Below are 20,531 nucleotides of genomic sequence, written 5' to 3'. Positions count from 1 at the left end.
TCCATCCAGACCTCACACTTTCCCCTCAGGATTTCCCCAAAAGCTCACTTTTCCTCTCAAAACTCTACCAAATCAAACACTTTTCCCCACAGAAATACCCTCAAAACCCCACTTTTTCCACCTCAGAAAACCACCAAAACCCCGACTTTTCCCCTCAGACATGCCCAAAAACCTCCTTTCATCCCTCACAACTCCACTGAAACCACACGTTTTCTCTCAGAATTGCGCCAAAACCTTATTTGATCCCTCAGAACCCCCCCAAACCCTCCTTTTCTTCTCAAAACTCTACCAAAACCCCACTTTTTGCCACCTAAGTTCCCCAAAAACCCATTTTCCCACTCAAAACGCCACCCAAACCTCACTTGACTTCCGAGTTGCCCCCAACCTCATTTTATCTCTCAGAACTCCCCTAAACCCTCACTTTTCCCCTCAAAACCCCAACAAAAACACACTTTTTCCTTGCAAACTCCACGCAAACCCACACTTTTTCTCTCAGAACTGAAACAAAACCCCATTTTATCTCAGAACTCTACCGCTCTTTGCCCTCGCAAATGTACTCAATCCCAGCTTTCCCCTGCAAAACTGCACCAAAGCCCCACTTTTTCTCCCAAAACTCCAACAGAACCCCACTTCTCCTTTCAGAAATAAACCAAAACACCACTTTGCCCCTCAGAATTGCTCCAAAACCCCACTTTTCCTCTCAAATCTACACCCAAATCCCTATTGCTTTTTCCCTCACAATTACTCCAAAACCTCTTTTAATCCCTCAGAATTCCCCCAAAACCCCACTTGGTCCTTCAAAACTCACACAGAACCCCTTTTCTCCTCACATCTTCCCCAAAGTCCCTCTTTTCCCCTCAGAATTACTCCAAAACCTCACTTTTTCCATCCAAACTCCACCTAAACCCCACTTTTGCTCTCAGAAATTTACCAAAACCCTGCTTTTTCTCTCAAAACACCACCCAAATCCCACCTTTTCCCTCAGAAATGCCCCAAAACCTCATCTTTTCCCTCAAAACTCCACCCAAATGCCACTTTTCTTTCTCAGAAATGTACTCACACCCCACTTTTCCCCTCAAGACTGTTGCAGACACCTGGAAGATCTCGGGTTGGAACGCCAGAGGTGGAGGCTACAGAAGAGGTGGGCATGGGATGGAGTGAAAGGATGACTTGTGTCAGCAGATAAAAGCACATGGTGTAAACAATGAGTTGGAATCAAGCATCATCCATACTGGGTGCGCAGTCATCTTGTCCCCTCAGCGGGGGCAGATCCTTCGGATCCTGCAGGCTCTTGTGGATTGACTCTCAGCGCTCACTCAAATTCACACAGCACGTGCCTTCACAGCCCTCACAGCCCCGTCCTTGTGCCAGCCAGAAACAATCTGCGGAGGCTCTGTTCTGCAAAGGAGCGTGTCTGATGGAGCCTGCATCGGGTAACCACCCAGTGAGTGCTGCTGAAGTACTGCTGCTGCATTTTGCAAGCCAGCATCCTCATCTTGAAGCGTTGCTAAAGCTTGAGCAGTCCCAATAGCCAGAGAAACTGTCAGTAGCTGCAGCTGTACCTACTGAGACCGAGTGGATCTCGTCCTGTGACATCTGCTCAAGTGACCCAGGTGTTCTGTTGGGGCTGGGTGACTGCCCGTCCTCCTGTTGTCACCCATCACAGCGTTCCTGTAAGCACCCAAATCCCATTCCTGTGAACCTCTCTGGCGTTGCTCTGCTCAGCGTCACGCTCTCGCTGCTCTGAAGCGGCCGCACGGACAGCGCAGGATCACACCGTGGTCCAGATCCCGTGCGGGCACCAGCACATCCCCAGCCCCAAGGGCCTCAACGCAAGGCTCCTTCCCACGGCCCCACAGCCGAGTCTCGGGCACGGAACAAAGGCTGAGTCTGGGACGCAGGAGAAGCCCCAAAATGACGCTGCACGTGTGTCAGAGCTGCCCGATCCCCGTTGGAAACACTGAACACAGATGTGGGTTGCACACTCACTCAGAAGGCAGATGCCCCGTGGTCCCTCTCTCGTTCAGTCAGCGTCTGTTCAGGTGCTTTGTGGGCACGTTCAGCCACAGCTGCCCAGGGCCATGTGGGATTCCTGCTGTGGCGCACGCCCCGCTCTTGTAAAAGCAGTTGTGTGGCTCTGGGTAGAAATGCAGCCCCACTGCCAAGTTGTAACGTGCTGTGGGGCTCCCAGGGAGGCACCAGCAGCCAACCCGAGACGCTGCACGCCACGACTTGTTTCTCCTGGCTGTGTGGTGGCAGAAATAACTGCAGAATGTGTCTATGGCGACATGCACCAAAACGACCCAGTTCAGTGCCTGAGGCTCTCTGCACCGGCCTGATGCAAAGACAATTTGGGGAGGAGGTGCAATTTGGGGATGAGGTGCCCAGTAACTCATCCAGGGGCAACGGGAACAGATGATCACTTGCCCCACGTGTTCCCAGGGACTGAATGAGATGTGTCCTACCTCAGAAGAGAAATGGCTTGATACTCATGACTCTGCTGGAGGTGATGCTTTTTGGCAGCAGGACTCCCAAACCCAAACCAGCCAGGCAGAGCAGAGTCACTTTCTGCGTTTTGACCTCTGCTTTAAAAAGAAGAAGAGGGATGGCAGCGGGGTGTTGATATCAGTCACTTCTCCTCCCAAAACAAGGACAACCCACGTGTCAGAGGGGGATGAGGGAAAGCAAGAATAAAGGAAAAGATGACAAAGGAATGTATCAAGTGCAGCACAACCTCCCTGGCCCTGCTGCCCACACTCTGCTTGCTGCCCCCAGGCTGCCATTGGCTTCTTGCCCACGAGCCCATGTTGCTGCTCATGGTTCTTTGCTGCCCAACAGCACTGTCAGGTCTTTCTCCTGGAGCTGCTCTCCAGCAGGTCCCCCTCAGCCTGTGCTGGTGCTGGGCTTGTTCCTCCCCAGCTGCAGGACTCTGCCCTTGCCCTTGGTGCCCCTCAGCAGGTTCCTCTGTGCCCAGCTCTAATAAGTTCATGCCAAGTGTCTTCTCCAGTTCAAGTCAGAAAAAGGGTTTTTTCTAAGCAGAATTTGTCATTTCTGGGGCAGGGGCATCTGTAGAAATAAGCCACTGAAAGTGAGCCAGCTGAAAATGAAGCCACTGGATAAAAACTGTGCAGTTGGCTCGTGCCTGAGGGAAGGCAGAGGACTGCTACTGGCTATTTGCAAAGTCCTTTTGTTACTGAGACTTGCCAAATCCACTTCTCTCCTTGTGAAACAACAGGTTCTGTTCCAGATACACTCCAGATGATATTCCAGATGGCTAGTTCAATGCAGATGTTCAGTTGTGAAGCTGCAACTGCCAAAGGTATTTACTGCAACAAGTAACTCCAGCACCGAGGTGGATCTAATGTCAGTCCCTGCCAAACAGGAGCTTTTGAGCCCTACTTTGTCATGCTACTGTACTGCAGTGCTAAAGCTGCCCACTGGAGTCTTACAAGAGCTGATGACGAGATACAGGATTGATTCATTCCAATAGTTTTCCAGGCAAACAAGACATGTGAAGCAGCACACTGTGAAACGGAAACAAGGGTGATGGAGAACATCTGAGGGGAGAAGGAGTCCCCTGAGCTCTGACAGGAAAAGGAGATACTGGAGAGCGAGAGATGCAAACAAGGGAATAGAGAAACGTACTGATAGAAGTCAACCAGCTTGCTGAGGAACAAGAAAGGCAGCATCAGCTCTGTGAAGCAAAGGCACTGTAGAGCTGTGTGACTGGAGTGACTGATGAAAGGCACCATCAGAACTGCCATATGGCTGGTTTCTCAGTGGCAGAGGCCTGTTTTCACTTGAGGCTGCTGCAGAGCTGTGAAAGCCCCTCTTCTTCTCCAAGAGAAGGGGAGGAAGTTCCTGAGTTCTCGCTGTCATCTTTTTGAAGTTCCTTTTCACATTTGCCTGGACATTAGTTTGGGAAACACCAGAGGATTTTTCTGACACAACTGAAAAGACTGCTTGTGGCATAGGCCTGGATTGTGAGACGGCACTTGGAGATGCCCAAAGCGTGGGGATGCCTCACACACACAACTGGGCACCTCACACACACAAATCCTTGGAGGGGACAAGCAGGAGGTGGGCAAATGCTGCCCTTGTGTTGGTCTGAGCAGGCTGGGAGGGGATGGGCTTGCAGGGCCCCCACCCTCTGCGACCCCTCAGGCCCCACAGGAGTGGAGGCCCCTCAGTGGCTGCTGCAGGACAGTTGGGGGGATAAGGAGAGCAAAATCCCCCTTGTGCAAACTGGTGGCCCCCGAGGGCTGGGGCTTCCCTTGAGCCCCCTGGCTGAGCCCATCTCCCTGCTCTCCCCCGGGGGAATCACCCCCCACACTCTCCTCCCCAGAAGGGTTTTACCCCCTTTAGGAGCCCTGGCCAGCAGCCCACGCGGTGCTGCACCGCTGGGACGGGCCCTGGCACGTGCTTCCCACGCACCCGCAGCCACTGCGGGATTTGCTGGCACTGCCCCAACACCTCTGTCCTCACACAGCGCCCAGACAGGTCTCTTTCTTTGCTGTCCCCTCGGCCTTGGGGGCGTCTCCACTGGATGGTGCTGCTGAGAAAACCCAGTGCGGGCAATGAGGAGGCTGGGGGTGGGATCCCAGGGATGCTGCAGGACTCGCCGTAGCCCACAGCTGGGGCCAGGACAGCAAACCCAGCAGCAGCAGCAGACCCCAAACTGTGTCCTGCTTCCCCCCGAACCCTCACCAAGGATATGGGGCTGGTAGAGCCCAAATTAAAGATTGGATTCTGCTTTTAGCCCCATGATGACATCCCTGACACCTCCTCCCTGCCCCCTGCCATCCATTAACAGAGACCAGCGAGGAGCCCCCCTCCGCGGCCGAGGGGGCTGAGCCCCCAGGTCCTGGGGCTGGGTGTCCAGCCAGGGCTGGGCTGGTGAGGTGACCCCTTCCTGCAGGGCAGAGGGAGGGGAGCCAGGCCGTGCTGCAGGGACACCAGGAGGCAACGGGGCCTTTTGCTTTTTCTTTTGCATTTAATTTTGATGAACACTGTGTCAGTAACTCTCCACTTCAAAGGTTCCAGTGCACAGGTATTGCTGCACTTCTGCAGCACCGGTGCAGAGGCCAAGGAACTGTCAAACACAACAGGAAACTCATACAATCTTACAAAGTCCAACAACACTGTGTCCAAAGACACTGCTACAGCTACAGCTTCTACTGACTACTGCCTAAGCACTACTGCTGAGAACCTCCAGGGAAGGCGAGGGGCAGGACCCAGCCGTGCTCAGAGTCCTGCTGCTTAAGCCACTTTTCCCTGCAGAGACTGCAGGAGCTGCTGGATCCAATTAACGAAATCCAGCAGCTTCTGGAGTGGGAATGAGCAGGACTCAGTCCCTGCTGCTGTTGCCAGGGCTGAGCCTTGTGATGGCCTCTGTGGCCGGGCGAGTGTCGCAGCACTTCCTCCTGAGCGAATCCGTGACTGGACCCAGTTGAAGAAGTGCTGGGTGGAGGTGTAGACCCCAGGCTGCTTTGGTCTGGCACAGCCTTTCCCCCAGCTGGTCAGGCCCACGAGCCAGAAGAAGTTGGCGTGTGGAGCTCTGCAGACGAGCGGGCCCCCGCTGTCACCCTGCAGCACAGGACAGAGGGTGAGGGGGGTGTTGGGGAGCCCCAGCAGTGTGAGGGTGATGCTGGGAAGCCCCAGCAGGGTGAGGGGGGTGTTGGGGAGCCCCAGCAGGGTGAGGGGAGTGTTGGGGAGCCCCAGCAGCCCCACGTGGGCCAGGGCTGCGGGTGCTGCCAGGGCTGGCCCGTGGCTGCTCCTACCTGGCAGGTGTCGATGCCGCCCCGCGGGTAGCCAGCACACAGGTTGTAGCTGCGCACGGCCCCTCCGTACCACTCGCTGCTGTTGCAGAGCTTGACATTGATGAGGCGGACCTTGGCCTCCTGCAGCACGTCGGATGTTTCTGCAGCTGTGAGCATGGCAAAGAATTAGCCCCCAGCAGCTCTGGGCCACTTCCCCTCCCCTGTCTGGCCAGAGCCCTTCCCTGAGCCTTGGCTTTGCACCCCCAAAGAGGCACTCGACCCTTGTCTGATTTTAGGCCATGGCTCAGAATCATAGAATCCCAGATGCTGGGGTTGGAAGGGACCTCTAAACATCATCTAGTCTGACCCCTCTGCTCAAGCAGATTCCTCTAGATCAGGTCACACGGGAACGTGTCCAGGAGGGTTTGCAAGACCTCCAAGGAAGGAGCCTCCACGCCCTCCCTGGGCAGCCAGGGCCAGGGATCCCTCATCTAAAGAGCAAAAAACCATCCCGGGTCCTGCAGCCTTTCCTGACGGGAAAGTCCCCTCAGCATGGCGGCAGCCTGAGGTAGCTCAGGCCCCTGCCTGCAGCCTGAGCCCGGCCCTCGGGCAGCCCGAGCCGTCTCCCCAGGCTCGCCCCAGGCACACAGGCGCTTTCCCGGGGGCACTCACAGCCTTCTGCGGTGTAGCCCCAGCCAGCGACGCGGCAGTCTGTGAGCTGCGACACCACCACGTCGGAGAAGTGAGTCACACAGGCCAGCTGCACGTAGTCGCTGCACTGCACGGGCTCGTCCAGCTCCAGCAGGGCGATGTCGTTCTCGAAGGCGCCTTTGCGGTAGCTCTCGTGGATCAGCAGCCGCTTGCTCTTGCGCACTTGGGCCTCGGGGCCCAGCTCAGACAGCCGGGTGGCCCCGAACACCATGCGCCACGTTGGGACGTTCCTGGGGGTCAGATGGGGAGCAGAGGGCTCAGAGGGAGCCCAGCAGTTCCCTGCCTCCAGCTCGCCGAGGGAGAGGCCAGGTGCCCCGCGAGCCCCAGGCTGCAGGAACGGCACCAGCCCAGCCCGTGCCGAGCACGGGACGGGAACTCTGCCAGTGCTGGGGGCACGGCCCTGCCCTGCTCCTACTCACCTGTACTTGTCAAAGCAGTGTCCTGCGGTCAGGACCCACCGGGGATGGATGAGGGAGCCTCCGCAGATGTGCCCGCTGCCCGCTGCCCCGGGAAGCTGGATGCTGACGATCCAGGGCCAGGCTCCCGGGGAGGCATCGCTGCCGCCCACGACGCGCAACACCCCGTGGTGCTCAGCCAAGGGCCGGGTCCCGCAGCTTCTCCTGTCACCAGAAAGTCACGAGTGTCCTGCTGGAGGGCTGGCTGCTGCTGGGGCTGCAGGGCAGCCGTCTGCCCTCCCCACCGGGCAGCGCACGGACAGCGGGGCCGGGGAACCCTGCGCCCCGGCTTCTGCCTTTGCCCCGCAGACGAGTGGTGCCAGCTGCCCAGCTCCCAGCTCCTGGGCTTTGGGAAGCTGTGGCAGGGCCATGGGGAACCAGTGAAGCCCATCATATCATCGAATCACACAGTCACAGAATGGTGGGGGCTGGAAGGGACCTTTAGAGATCATCTGGTCCAACCCCCCCTGCAGAAGCAGCTCCCACCTTGATCAGGTCACACAGGAGGGTCTTGAAGCCCTCCAAGGAAGGAGCCTCCACACCCTCCCTGGGCAGCCTGGGCCAGGGCTCCCTCACCTCACAGAAAAAACTGCTGCTCCAACCTCCTGACGCCCACCCTTTAGATGTTTGTAACTATTAAGAAGATGCCCCCTCAGCCTCCTCTTTTCTGCCCAAGCTCCCTCCCAGAGCCACTTACCCACAGCTTTGCACTGAGGCACTCACAGGCCAGCAGCACAGGCCCAGCAGGACCAGGACAATCAGAACTTTCATCACGCTGACAGCACGTGGCAGCTCCAAGAGCCAAGGGCACGTGGCAGCTCCAAGAGCCAAGGGCACGTCACCCCCAGCACTGTGTCTGATGCCGTAGTGCTGATAGTGCCTGGAAAGCCTCGGCCGGGGCGCTGATGTCACAGAGCTGCTGCTTCCAGGGGGATTCTGTGTGGGGCACCACGAGGGGCCCGAGCTGGGGGGAGGCAGAAGCAGGGGTGGACACCTGAGGTCACACCACGCTCAAAAAGCCCCTTTTCCTCCTCTTTGCTCTTGGTCAAAATTGGTTTGGGAGCAGCATGACTTGTCAGAGAGCCGAGATCTGGGTTGTAGCCGCAACCCCAAATCTCCAGGGTGCTGTTTGGCTGCGCACAAGGGCCAAAGGCCTGTGTGTGTACTGCCTGCAGGAGGGAAATGCCACTTGGCTTCCCCTGGCTCTCGGTACCACCTCCTGTCCTCTCAGGATCCAGCATTTGGTCAGCAGAGAGCCTCAGCAAAGTTGTTTCACCTTAACTGCGGTGGGATGAGGACGAGGCACAGGAGGGGGTCCTGTTCTCAGGGACTTGTAAGGGTTACTGGGTAGCTGAGTAGTTGTCGTGTGCAGTGTTCAGCGGCTTCACCGCCCCAGAGCTCCAGTAAGTTCAGTCAGTGGTGGCTACAGAGTGATGTCACTTGACTAGCCAGCAGCTATGTTGGGTGACTTGGACTCTGGTCTTTTTGGATTGCAGTGGGAACTCAGGCAGCTGACACAGCCCCTGTATTTACATGCTCACTGACTCACAGCGTCAGTAAGCACCAGGGGACATCCCACTAGGCTCATCCCAAAGCAGCCTCCATTGCTCCTTCCCTTGATGAAAAGCTGAGCCTTCCTTTTCTGGTAAATAAGCCAGTCATTGCATGGTTACTGAGCCCCTCTCACTTGCTGGCAGAATTTGCAAGCCTGGGACCTAGGACTTCCCTGAGAGATGTGACAGTTTCCCTGGCTCTCTCATCACAAGGGTGATGGAGAACATCTGAGGGGAGAAGGAGTCCCCTGAGCTCTGACAGGAAAAGGAGATACTGGAGAGCGAGAGATGCAAACAAGGGAATAGAGAAACGTACTGATAGAAGTCAACCAGCTCGCTGAGGAACAAGAAAGGCAGCATCAGCTCTGTGAAGCAAAGGCACTGTAGAGCTGTGTGACTGGAGTGACTGATGAAAGGCACCATCAGAACTGCCATATGGCTGGTTTCTCAGTGGCAGAGGCCTGTTTTCACTTGAGGCTGCTGCAGAGCTGTGAAAGGCCCTCTTCTTCTCCAAGAGAAGGGGAGGAAGTTCCTGAGTTCTCGCTGTCATCTTTTTGAAGTTCCTTTTCACATTTGCCTGGACATTAGTTTGGGAAACACCAGAGGATTTTTCTGACACAACTGAAAAGACTGCTTGTGGCATAGGCCTGGATTGTGAGACGGCACTTGGAGATGCCCAAAGCGTGGGGATGCCTGAGAAACCTGTCCCTGGAGCTGCCCCCAAAGCCTCCCCCAGCCGTGACCTGCCGTTCCTCTGCTGCCTGGGAGCTGTTGCTGGGCCGTGGAGGGCTCCGAGGCGCCGGCCCAGGGAGCTGCTTCGGGGCTGGGCCCGGTGTGAGGGGGAAACGGGGCCCCAGGGGCCGTGGCAACACATCACAATGATGTCACAGAGCCCTTGGCTCCCGGGCATGATGTAGCGCTGGCGCTGCCGTGGCCACCCCACAGCGCCCGGAGGAGGCGCCGGGACAGGACGGGACAGAGCACGGCTGCCAGGAGCCCTGTGCAGATCCCTCGTTGTTCCGGACCCGTGGCCGCCGTGCTTTGCGCAGTGTCTCCCCAGCCCTCGAGGCCAGGCCTCAGCAGGATGGAGGAGAGACGCCCCAGCGTGCCCAGGCTGGCCTGGCAGGGAGAGGAGCATGAGCAGGAGAAAGCCTCTGGGGCTGCTGCAGCAGGGCAGCCCGATGAGCTGCAGGAGATCCAGCCGCTGGAGCCGCCTGTGCCCTGTCCCAGCCCCGCTGGGCATCCCCAGGGAGAGAGGGGCTGGGGCTGTTCCCCAGGGCCGGGCTCCATCCCCTGGACACCCCCAGACTGCAGCCGTCTCTGGGCAGCCCTGTGCCGGGGCTGGCCCTGCCCGGGGAGCGCAGGGCTCGGCTGTGTTCCCCTCAGCTCTGCCTCAGCTCGCTCTTTGCCCCTTCCAGGCAGGGACCTGACAGGAGAGGAGAGGCCCAGCCACGTGTCTGCTGAGCAAGTGGACAAGTGTCCTCTGAAGATGATCTTGGATGACCCCCATGATATGGTGGTGACCCTCCTGCGCTGTGTCCCGTCGTGTGACAGGTAACGGGGCCCTGACAGTCCTGGGCTCAGCAGCTGTAGAGCCCGGCCCGTGGAGCTGCCAGGCAGACAGGGCTTTTCAGGACCCTCTGACCCCTGCATTGGCCCCCTGCCCTGCTCCCTCTCTGCCCCTCGCTGGGGGCAGCGGGCAGAGGCAGGGCTAGCAGCCAGCCCCAGCCCCCACGGCTGCCCAGGCCATGGTGCTGTGGCCAAGCCCCTTCTGACTCTGATCTCTGTGCCTGCAGAGCTGCTGCAGCCATCTGGAAGCAGATGATCTCCACCAGCGTGACCTGGGCTTTGCTCTGCACACAGGTTTGTGCTGCACACTGTGCAAGAGCTGCTGTGCCGCCTGGGCCATGAGGACATGGTGTTGAAATTTCAGCAGAAGTGTGGCTGGGAATTTCTTCTCCGTGCTGAGTCCCGGCAGCATGCCATGGGGTCACTGGCCAGGTGAGAGCCCCCCTCTCCCTGCTCTCCCCCCTTTTCCCCCCTGCAGATGGAGGACTCCCCGTAATCCCCAGATTAAAAAAGATCAGCCCTGGGGAGTCAGTCCTGGGAGCGATTTGCCCACCCTGCTCATGGTTACTGGTGTCTTCCTGCCCCTTCTCTCCAGAGAGATGCGCAAGATCTCGAGAACAGTGACTTATCAAATGGCTCTGTGCCTGCTGGAGGTGCTGGACAGAGAGGAGCGGTACTGGGAGTTCCCTGCCATGGTGTTCCTGGTCGAGGTGAGACTGACAGCTGGGCTGAGGTGCGGGGGGGAGACCGGTCAGAGCCGGGCACCCTCATCACTGCTGGCTGTGTTTCAGCTCCTGCCCTGCCCTGGAGTGAAGGCATTGGATGAACGCTTCCTGCAGCTGGCCCTGAGGTACCTGGGGAGCGAGAGCAGCGCAATGCGGTGCCTGGTGCTCAGAGGCCTCCTCACCCTCTGCAACAGGGCCATGATGGTGAGCAGGCGGCTGCAGCCGTGCTGGGGGCCTGGGGCTGGGTGAGGGGTGCTGGGGGACACACAGCTGGGGCTTGGCTGGGCTTTGGGAGCTCAGGCAGCTGCTGTCAGCCCTCCTGCCTCCCCAGTGGCTTCCTCAAGTCCCTTGGGGCGGGTCTTTGCCTTCTGGGTCCCAAGGCAGCAGCGTGGGGTCCAAGTGCTGCAGCAGTTTGGGCTGTGCAGCTTTTCACGGCTTCACCTCAAGCATCGTTTTTCCACACAGGCCAAGAGAATGTGGATCCTGCAGAGAAAGCTCGTGGAGCTACTGGAGGATGCAGATGAAGTGGTTGAGATGACTCTGCTCCTGCTCAGAAAGATGCTCCAGGCTACCAACAGCCCACTTTGCAGCGCCATTGCTCTGGAGCTGGCTGAGAGGCTCCGGCCACTTTTTGAACACGTAAGGCTTTGTGTCCCCCACCATCTGTCCTCATGAGACCACATCTGGAATAGTGTGTCCAGTTCTGGGCCCCTCAGTTGCAGAAGGACAGGGAGCTGCTGGAGAGAGTTCAGTGCAGGGCCACAGAGATGCTGGAGTGGAGCATCTGCCTTGTGAGGAAAGGCTGAGGGAGCTGGGGCTCTGCAGCTTGGACTGAGGGGTGACCTCATTGATGTTACAAATCCATCAAGGGTGGGTGTGAGGAGGCTGAGGCCAGGCTGTGCTCAGAGATGGCCAATGACAGGACAAGGGGCAACAGGGACAAACTGGAATAGAAGAGGTTCCAAAGTAACACAAGGCAGAACTTGTTCCCTGTTGAGGTGAGGGAGCACTGGCAGGGGCTGCCCAGATGGGTTGTGGAGGCTCCTTCTCTGGAGACATCCCAAACCCAGCGTGATGAGTTCTGTGTGCCCTGCTCTAGGTGGTGCTGCTCTGGCAGGGGATTGCCCTGGATGAGCTTTGCAGGTCCTTCCAGCCCTTGAGATTCTGTGACCACGGGCACTGGCTGCTGCCAGGAAACTTTGTGCTGTGTGTGTTTTCAGGCCCATGCCCACATGGGCCTGCAGCAGCCAGGACTGAGGTCTTATCCTCTTCCTTCCCACCAGGACACCAGCCATGTGCAGCTGCTCTCCCTTGAGCTCTTCCAACACGTGATGGACTGTGTCAACAAAGATGGAAGAAAGCAGCTGAAGGCAGAGGTGCAGCAGAGCCTGATCCAACTGCTCTGCCTCCTGCATGATGAGAGAAAGGTGGTGGCAGAGGTGAGGCTCTCCGACCTGTGTCTGCGCCCACAGGACGTCCCCGTGCCCAGGAACAGCCCTGAGCTTTGCCCAGGCGAGGGGACACGGATGCTGCGCCCTGGGCAGCGGTACCAGCTCCCTTCTCTGTGTCCCTGCAGGCCTCTCGGGACACCCTGCTGCGAGCTGCCACCTTCCTCAAGAAGAGGAGGCTCAGCTGGCTGCTGGAGAGCGGGAAGACAGAGGCGGTGGGCGAGTGCCTGGTAAGGATGGCCCCAAGGCCCAGCCCCAGCCCGGGCACGCTGTGTCCCTGCCCACTGCTGCAGCCCACGCTGGGCACAGACACCGCTCAGCCAGGGGCACAGTCGGCACCAACCCATCCCTTTGTCTCCTCTCCCCTGCAGCTCTCCAAGTGCAGCAGCAGCAGAGCCAGTGACTATGTGCGTCAGGGAGTGTGGTGCCTCTGGAGCCGGCGCAAGTCCACACAAGAGGCGGCCATCGTGTTCCTGGGTGAGACGCAGCCCCTGTCCTTCCCTGCCCCATCGCAGCTCGGCCCCAGCCCCATGGCTGTGCAGCCCCCAGTGCCCAGTGCTGTGGGGAGAGCCTGGGCTCAGCCCTGCCAAGGGGAGGGGGGCGTGTGGCCGGGCCGGAGGGGCCGGTGTGGGGCAGCTCTGACTCTCTGTGTGTTCCCAGGGCTCGCCGGGCAGCACCTGAAGGGTCAGGAGGAGCAGCTGCAGGTCATCCATGAGGGTGAGTGAGGGCAGGGGGTGTCAGTGGGGGGTGGCAGAGGGGAGGAAAGGCCCTGGGCAGAGGCTGCAGCCCCTGCCCCAGCCAGGGAGAGCAGAGAGAGGTGTCAGGGGCACGGGGGGAGTTGGTGGGCAGCACCTTCCAGCCCCGGCTCCCTCCGGGCTTTGGGAAGAGCTGGGGGTTGGCCCTGGCAGGAGGGGTTCCTGGGGTGAACCCAGGCTCTGATCTCAGCTCTGTTCCTCTCTGTTGCAGCCCTTCAAAACCTGCCAAGTGACATCAGCTCGTCGTTGTCCAACCTGGCAGCTCAGACCCATCTCTCCCTGCAGAGAGCTGCAGAGGAAGCAGCTTCCTCCAGACCCAGCCTGCGGGAGCGGCTGCGCAGGGCCTGGAGGAGACGATCTTGTCTCTGGGCCCGTGGCTGACTGTGCAGCGGGAGCCCTGAGCAGAGCCCATCCCAGGGAGCTTTCAGTGCCATCCTCCCTGTGCTCTGTGGCAAATCCATAACCCACCAGCCGTTTCTTTTGTGTCACTGCAGTGGTTCAGGCACCGGGCTTGACGCTCGGATTTGTTTCCCTTTGGTGTGCGTTTGACTTTCTGTTGTTCACCACGTGAAAACCATTTTCTGTGGCTGGCAGCTCTCAGTTCTCCTTTGTGTGAACTCAACTGGGTCTGTTCTGTGTTCTTTTATGGATGCAAAGTGCTTTGCTTTAAACAATAAAGCTCAGTCACCACAATTCAACCAGTGCTGCCCATTTCTGGCCTGTCGTGTCTAAAGCACATGCTGAAGGTGTTGAAGGGGAGGAGAGTGCTAGACACAGAATCACACAGAGTGGCAGGGGCTGGAAGGGACCTGTTGAGATCATCCAGCCCAGCCCCTGCCAAAGCAGCTTCCCCTGGCTCAGGGGGCACAGGAACGTGTCCAGCTGGGGTTGGAAACCTCCCGAGAAGGAGCCTGCACACCCTTCCCGGGCAGCCTGGGCCAGGGCTCCCTCCGCTCAGCACCGAAGGACTTGCTCCTCCTGGGCCAGGGGCACGGCCTGTGTGCCAGCTGCCCCTTGTCCTGCCACTGCCCCCCACACACCAAACACTGGCCCCAGCCTCCTGACACCCACCCTGCAGGGACTGAGCAGCATTGCTGAGGTGCCCCTGAGCTCAGCCTTCTCTTCTCCAGCCTCAGCAGCCCCAGGGCCTGCAGCCTTTCCTCCTCACACACAAGTTGCAGCCCCTCAGCTCAGTCTCTGGGCAACCAGCCCCTGCTCGCAGCTTTTGTGTGGCTCTGCTGCCATTGTTGGCAACCGTGAAATGAGAAAATCCCCGCTGTCAGCTTTGCCATTACCCTGAACTAAGGGATTTGTTTTTAATGCATTTGGTACAGGCCATTGTGCCACAGCTGATGGAACTCCCACCAAACAGGGAGGAAAAGGATTATCTGGAGTGGCCACTGATGAACGTTTTGTAGACTGATTGATTGCTTTGGCCAGTGTAACCCACGTGTTGTGCTTGGGGTGTTCAGATTGCCTAAAACCATACAGTGTCTTGCAGTGTCACTGCCTGGTTTTCTCCAGCTGAGGATTGTGCCTCCCCAAAAGCAAGTGCCCATTTGTGTGGATGGAAAGCAGGAGATGTCCTTGAGCTTGCTGAAGTGTGAGCTGGCCATTTGGCTGCTGTTGTTAGTGCAGGCAGGATGTTTGGCTCAGCAACAGGGGAGAGAGAAATGCTTTTAGAACTGGAAGAATGTAGTGATCAAAGTCCCAATCGTAGGACACAGATGGTGACACAGAAGGGAGGCAGCAGGGCAGCAGCCAAAGCCCATGTTTCAAGGTGCTTGTACAAGAGCACAGCTGCAATACACCAAAGGACGCAAATACTTGTGCAAGTCACATAGGCTGCCCATAGAGTACTTAATTCTTCCTGCACTGCAGCTGCCAAACTCAGCCTCTCTGTCCAAGTGCAGAGAACTGATGTGTCTCTGGCAGAGCTCCCCATTTTCTCTCTGAGTGCCTTGTGTGAAAAAGCAGGGAGAAGATGGTGAGGCTGAGTGGTATTTGCCAGTCTGCAGCTTGTCCTGCTGCCCTGGCTGGGACAGCTGCCCTCTCATTTTCATATGGCCTCAGTGTTTCTGCTCTCAGCTTTTGTCTGCTCAGCAAAGTCTGCTCCCCACCAGGCTTTCATGGAATGAGTGCTGGAACGGGACCTGTGTCAGGGTGCTCTTTAACACAGAGCATGAGTGCTAAATGAATAGAGGAGCCCTGTTCCGTGGGGCATGGGAAGTGTAGGCAGGAGCCTGTCAAGTCTTTGGAGGCTGTCATCCTGTGGTGCTGGAATGGGTGAGACATGCACGTGGCTGCCACCTCGTATTGCCGTGACCCTGCTCAGATCCTGCACAGCCAGTGCACACAGAGAGTGTCCACAGAGAGTGCCCACACACCCTGTGTTGCTCATCCAAAGCATTTCCCTGTGGCCTTTGCTACTGTAATTCTCTGGCCCAAGCCACTGGCCGTAGAGCACTCTGCTGCAAAGGTGATGGCTGCCCCTGCCGTGTCTGTAGCTTTGGTGGGTTCTTGGGGCGCCCCAGCCCTGTCTGCCTGCTCCTCCTGACAGGAAAGGCAGGGAGTGCCGAACCGTGACGAGAGAGCTGCTCCAAGGAGTCCCAGAATGCCAGAATGGTGGGGGTGGGAAGGGACCTCTGGAGGGACCTCTGGAGGTTTGGGCTTGGTTAGGGTTCGGTGAAGTCTGTGCTTCCACCAGAGGCATCCTGAGCTCTGTGTCATCAGCACTGGGCAAGGAACGAGGCTGTCAGGGTCGGTCCCTGCTGTTTGTTTGCAATGGGAACTTCTTCAGCGTGAATTGTCAAACACTGATGAGTAACTTGGACTCTGCATTGGTGACGTGGATTGGAAGAAGTTAAAAGTAGCCCAAGGGATGGAGCTGTGTCAGCACTCTAATTCTGCCCTTGTGGATGTGTCAGAGATGGAACTGTCATTGTCCAAGGGATGAGCACATTCACTCTCTTTCCTTCCCCCTCTTGCAGAATGTAGAGGAGTGGTCACCTGATGTGTTTGCACACAACGATGCCCATGGGGATCACGCACTGAAACTCCTTTGCTCTGAACTCCTTGCACACTGGGATCTGATCAAGTGTCTCAAGGTCAGTAGGTAGAAGATGTGTCTCTTCTTCTGTCTTGGATTGGATTCCAGTTCTTTCTCATTCTGCTGTGCTCTCTTTGAAATGCAATGTTAGCCCTATTGGAAGGCTTTGTGGACACTGCCCTTTCCCCAGGAAGCAAGAGCAAATGTTATTGAAGTCGTGGATAGACAGTTGTTTTTTGAAAGCAAAACCATCACACAAAAGCAAAGCCTGGCTGGGTGATTTCCCTTCCCCAGGGCTGGCCACTGGACAAGGTGCTGGTCAGCAGCACTCTCAGGGTGCAGGGCTGGGCCCAGGACAGGCCTTTTGCAGGCACCACATTTCTGGAGGCTCCTGCTAATGCAGCTCCTGGGCACTGCTCAAGGAATGAGGGCAGTTGTCCAGAATTGCTGGCTTTGGTCCCTCCCCATCGGTTCTGGCTCCCTGCCCTCATCTGTTACTTCCTCCCTTTGTCTTTACCCCACCACTGGTTTTTCTTTCTCTTCCTCTGTAGGACTCCTTGTCTGTATTTTCTAACCCCTCCTTTTCTGTCCTACATCCTGTTGCTATTTTTTCTCCTCTCCTGCTCCCTGTCCTTTGCCTTTTTCTATCACCATGTTGTGATTCCTGGCCTTATTTTCCCTCTCCCCCACAGCCTGTCCCCACTTTCCTGCCCAACTCTCTTGCTCAGCTGGTTGGAGCTTCTCTCTTCTCTCCAGGCCTCCATCCTGCTCCTCACCCCCTTTTATCTCTTCCTCTGACTCTCTCAGCCCATCGCTGTTCCACCCTCCTGCGCCTCCTTCTGCTGATCCACATCCCTCTGCTCCTCGCTCTCTCTGGATGCTTTCCCTTCCTTCTCTTCTCTGTCCCTGCCTTCTGTCCCTGTCTCTCCCTTTCTCTCTCCTTCCCTATTCCCTTCTGTCCTAATCCCTGTCCCATTTCTCTGTCACTCCACTGTTCTGCTGCCTTTTCTGTCTCTCTGCCCCCCTGTCCCTCTCCCAGCCTGTGACTGTGTATTCCCCATCCTCCTTTCTGCCCTTCCAATCCTCTCTCTGTCCCTCTCTGCTGCTGCTTGTTGCTCTTTTTCCTCCTGCACTCCCTGTCTCCTTAAGCTCCATCCCTTTCCTGCTCTGTCCCTCTGCCCTGCTCCTCCCCCATATTTCCTCCTCCTCCTCCTCTGGCTCCTCCTGGGGCTGGGCCTGTGCAGCCCTGGGGAGGCGGCCATGGGGCTGCAGGGTCAGGGGGGCCTGGCCAGGGGCTGGTGTCCCTGCAGGGCCAGGCAGCAGGAAGGAGGCCCCGGGGCGTGTGGGAGCTGTAGGCCTGGGGCACTGGCTACCAGCCAGCCATGTTGGCTCCTGGGCCATGTGGGAGCTGTAGCCCTGGGCAGGGGCTGGCAGCCGTCCCTGTTCATTCCTGGGCCAGCCAAGGGCACTGAGGGCTCCTTTCCCCGCCCAGCAGCACTGTCTGTGCCTCAGTGTGTCTGTGCTCTCTGTGGGGCACTGACACAGCACACAGATCCCAGCCAGAGCTGCTGTGGCCTGAGCCAGAGGCTCCCTCAGCGCCCAGCCCCGGGGCAGCCAATGGCAGCGCAGCAGGCGGGCACAGCCCTGATTGACGTGTGGGCGGCGGCCAATCAGAGGCGGCGGCGCCTCAGGGAGGGCGGGACCAGGCAGGGCAGTGACAGCCCTGCAGCCAATCAGAGGCGGCGGCGCCTCAGGGAGGGCGGGACCAGGCAGGGCAGTGACAGCCTCGCAGCCAATCAGAGGCGGCGGCGCCTCAGGGAGGGCGGGACCAGGCAGGGCAGTGACAGCCCCGCAGCCAATCAGAGGCGGCGGCGCCTCAGGGCGGGCTCTGGCCCCTCCCGCCCTGTGCTGCAAAGCCCCTGAGCCACAGGCAGAGGCAGAGGCAGGGCCAGAGAGACGGGAGCTGCTGGACACAGGCCCCGAGGGGCCGAGTGCTGAGGGGCCGGCACATGGCTGTGGGCAGCAGAGGCTGCGGCCCTGCAGAGGAGAAGGCTGAGCTCAGGGGCCCTTCTCAGCGCTGAGGGCTCCCTGCAGGGCGGGGGGCGAGAGGCTGGGGCCGATGTGTGCTGTGTGGTGGGCAGGGACGGGACACGGGGTGCCGGGCACACGCTGACACAGGGGCGGCCACCCAAGGCCCTCCCTGGGTACCCCCAGGCACTGCCCATGTGCAGCCTGGGGTGTGAGGGGACGCGGCACGCAGCGGCCGCACGGGCACAGAGACACACAAGGGCAGCATCTGCCCAGCTCCTGCTTGTGCCTTCCCAGGGGAGGCCTTGGAACCCGAAAACAAGGGGGTTTACCCAACAAGGTGTGTTAGAAAGCTAAAACGAGGCCTTGGATGCTGATAACTGAGGTTGAGAACCGAGAATGAGGGATTGAAAGCTGAAAAGGAACAGGTTAAAGCTAAAAATAACAACTTGGGGCACAAAGTGAGACTTTGGAATCAAAAACTGGAGGACTGTGCTCCAAGCAATAAGGTTAGAAAAAGCAAAAAGGAGGCTTTGGAAGCTAAAAATGAGCATCTAGGCCACAAAATGAGCCTTTTGAGGTTAAAATTGCGTGTTTGGAAGGTAAGAAATGAGGGTTTGAGCACAAAAATGAGACTTTGAAAAGAAAGGTGATGGTTTGGACCTAGAAGAGGACGATTTGAAATCTAAATCCAAGGTTTAGAAGGTGAAAATCGGGCTTTGGGAGGAAAAGTTAGGGTTTGGGTCACCAAGTGAGGTTTGAAAGATTTACATGGGGGCTTAGGCCTCAAGGCACTGGAAGCTAAAAGGGAGGGTTTGGGCCCCCAGAGGAGGGTTTGGAAGCAAAAAAAAAAAGCTTGGATGGGTGGACGGTGAGGTGGATGGAGAGCTGCTGAATGACAGAGCCCAGAGGGTGGGGATCGATGGCACAGAGTCGAGTTGGAGGCTGGGGTCAGTGGAGTTCCTCAGGGATGGGTTCTGGGGTCTGTCTGGTTCAACGTCTTCATCAACCACCTGGGTGAGGGGACAGAGGGACCCTCAGCAAGTTTCCTGCTGGCACCAAACTGGGAGCACTGGCTGATTCCCCAGAGGCTGTGCTGCCATTCAGCGGGATCTCAACCAGCTGGAGAGTTGGGCAGAGAGGAACCTCACGAGGTTCAACAAGGACAAGGGCAGAGTCCTGCAGCTGGGAAGGAGCATCAGTAGAGGCTGAGGATTGACCTGCTGGATGATGCGTGGGAGCTTCCAGAGTCAGAGACATATCCTCAAGGAGGTAGAGTCAATGTCCAAAGCTCAATGCTCAAAGCCCATTTATTAGTCATACACACTGATATTTATACAATAGTACAGAATTCAGGTGACAGTAACATAACATTTACTGGTTACATCTGCAAAGCAATGTGCTGCTTGGCACGAGCTCATTGGTTAATTGCTAAAGCTCACACTTAGTTTAAGCCAAATCTCAGCACAGCTGTGGTTAAACATATCCTGCTTTTACTTCTTCTCAGCTGCTCCCTGTTTTCAGTACTTTCAGTGTTTTCAGGCATTCAGTACTTCAGCCTTCTCTGCATCCTCAGACACCAGAGCACCATCAGCATTTAGCAGAGGGCCCACGTTCCCCCTCACCATCCTTCTGCTGCTGAGGTACTTGACAAATGCCTCATTCCTGTCCTTAACATCCCTGGCTACATTTAATTCTAGAAGGGCTCTGGCCTTCTGTCATGGCTTAGCAAGGAGCAGCTTTTGCTTGGTAACAGGAGGAGGGGGTTGCAGTGAAGACCCAGTAAAGAGTTCTCAGCCTCTCCCCAGCTCCTGGGCTCACACTCACCTCCGGCCCGGCTGGGCCAATCTGGTGCCTCTGCCAGACTATTTAGGGACGGGAGTTTGAAGTGCTGGCAGGAGGTGTGAGAGTGATACACGATGGAGGCGACCACACGCACCCCACAGTCAGAGAAGGAGGAAGGAAGGAGGAGCACCAGACCAGAGACCCCTCTGCAAGCTGTGGCAAGAATGCAGCTGTACATCTGCAATGAACTCTCTGAAGTGAGCCCTTCCCATGGGCTGCAGCTCCTCGCAAAGTGTTCCAGCGTGGGAACCCTTCTACAGGCTGCAGCTCTTCAATGTGCAGCTCCATCGTGGGCTTCCCATGGAGTCACAGCCTGCTTAGGAACAGCACGTGAGTCTCCTTCTCTGGAGACATTCCAAACCCACCTGGACGAGTTCCTGTGTGACCTACTCTAGGTGGTCCTGCTCTGGCAGAGGGGTTGAACTAGATGATCTTTTGAGGTCCCTTCCAAACCTTAAGGTGCTGTGATTGTGCTGAATGCTCCCTGCCTCTGGGCAGCCCAGAAGCCAGTAGCCTGTACCTGCGTTCCCCACAGAGGGACACACGGACGCTCACAGGCCGGGCGTTTCTTCAAACGACCGTTTACTCAACTACTTCTTCAAACAAGCAACTATGTACAAGGTCAAGCTCCCAG

At 57.5% G+C, this 20,531-nt stretch overlaps 1 protein-coding gene across 1 annotated transcript; it reads right to left on the bottom strand.

The window, feature by feature from the left end:
- Positions 1 to 1,827: 1,827 nt before the first annotated feature.
- Positions 1,828 to 7,696, bottom strand: LOC133629350 (acrosin-like). The gene is made up of 7 exons (XM_062020008.1): positions 7,623 to 7,696; positions 6,890 to 7,090; positions 6,432 to 6,700; positions 5,781 to 5,926; positions 5,418 to 5,586; positions 4,357 to 4,634; positions 1,828 to 1,890 (listed from the first exon to the last, which is right to left on the bottom strand). Exons 1-7 carry the CDS (start codon positions 7,694 to 7,696, stop codon positions 1,828 to 1,830), a joined length of 1,200 nt encoding a protein of 399 aa, XP_061875992.1.
- Positions 7,697 to 20,531: the final 12,835 nt, after the last annotated feature.

Source organism: Colius striatus, unplaced genomic scaffold, assembly GCF_028858725.1.
Source record: "Colius striatus isolate bColStr4 unplaced genomic scaffold, bColStr4.1.hap1 scaffold_40, whole genome shotgun sequence".
NCBI classification, from domain to species: domain Eukaryota; kingdom Metazoa; phylum Chordata; class Aves; order Coliiformes; family Coliidae; genus Colius; species Colius striatus.
Note: the sequence above shows the minus strand (reverse complement) of the source record. Positions and strands in the feature narration are given on the sequence as shown.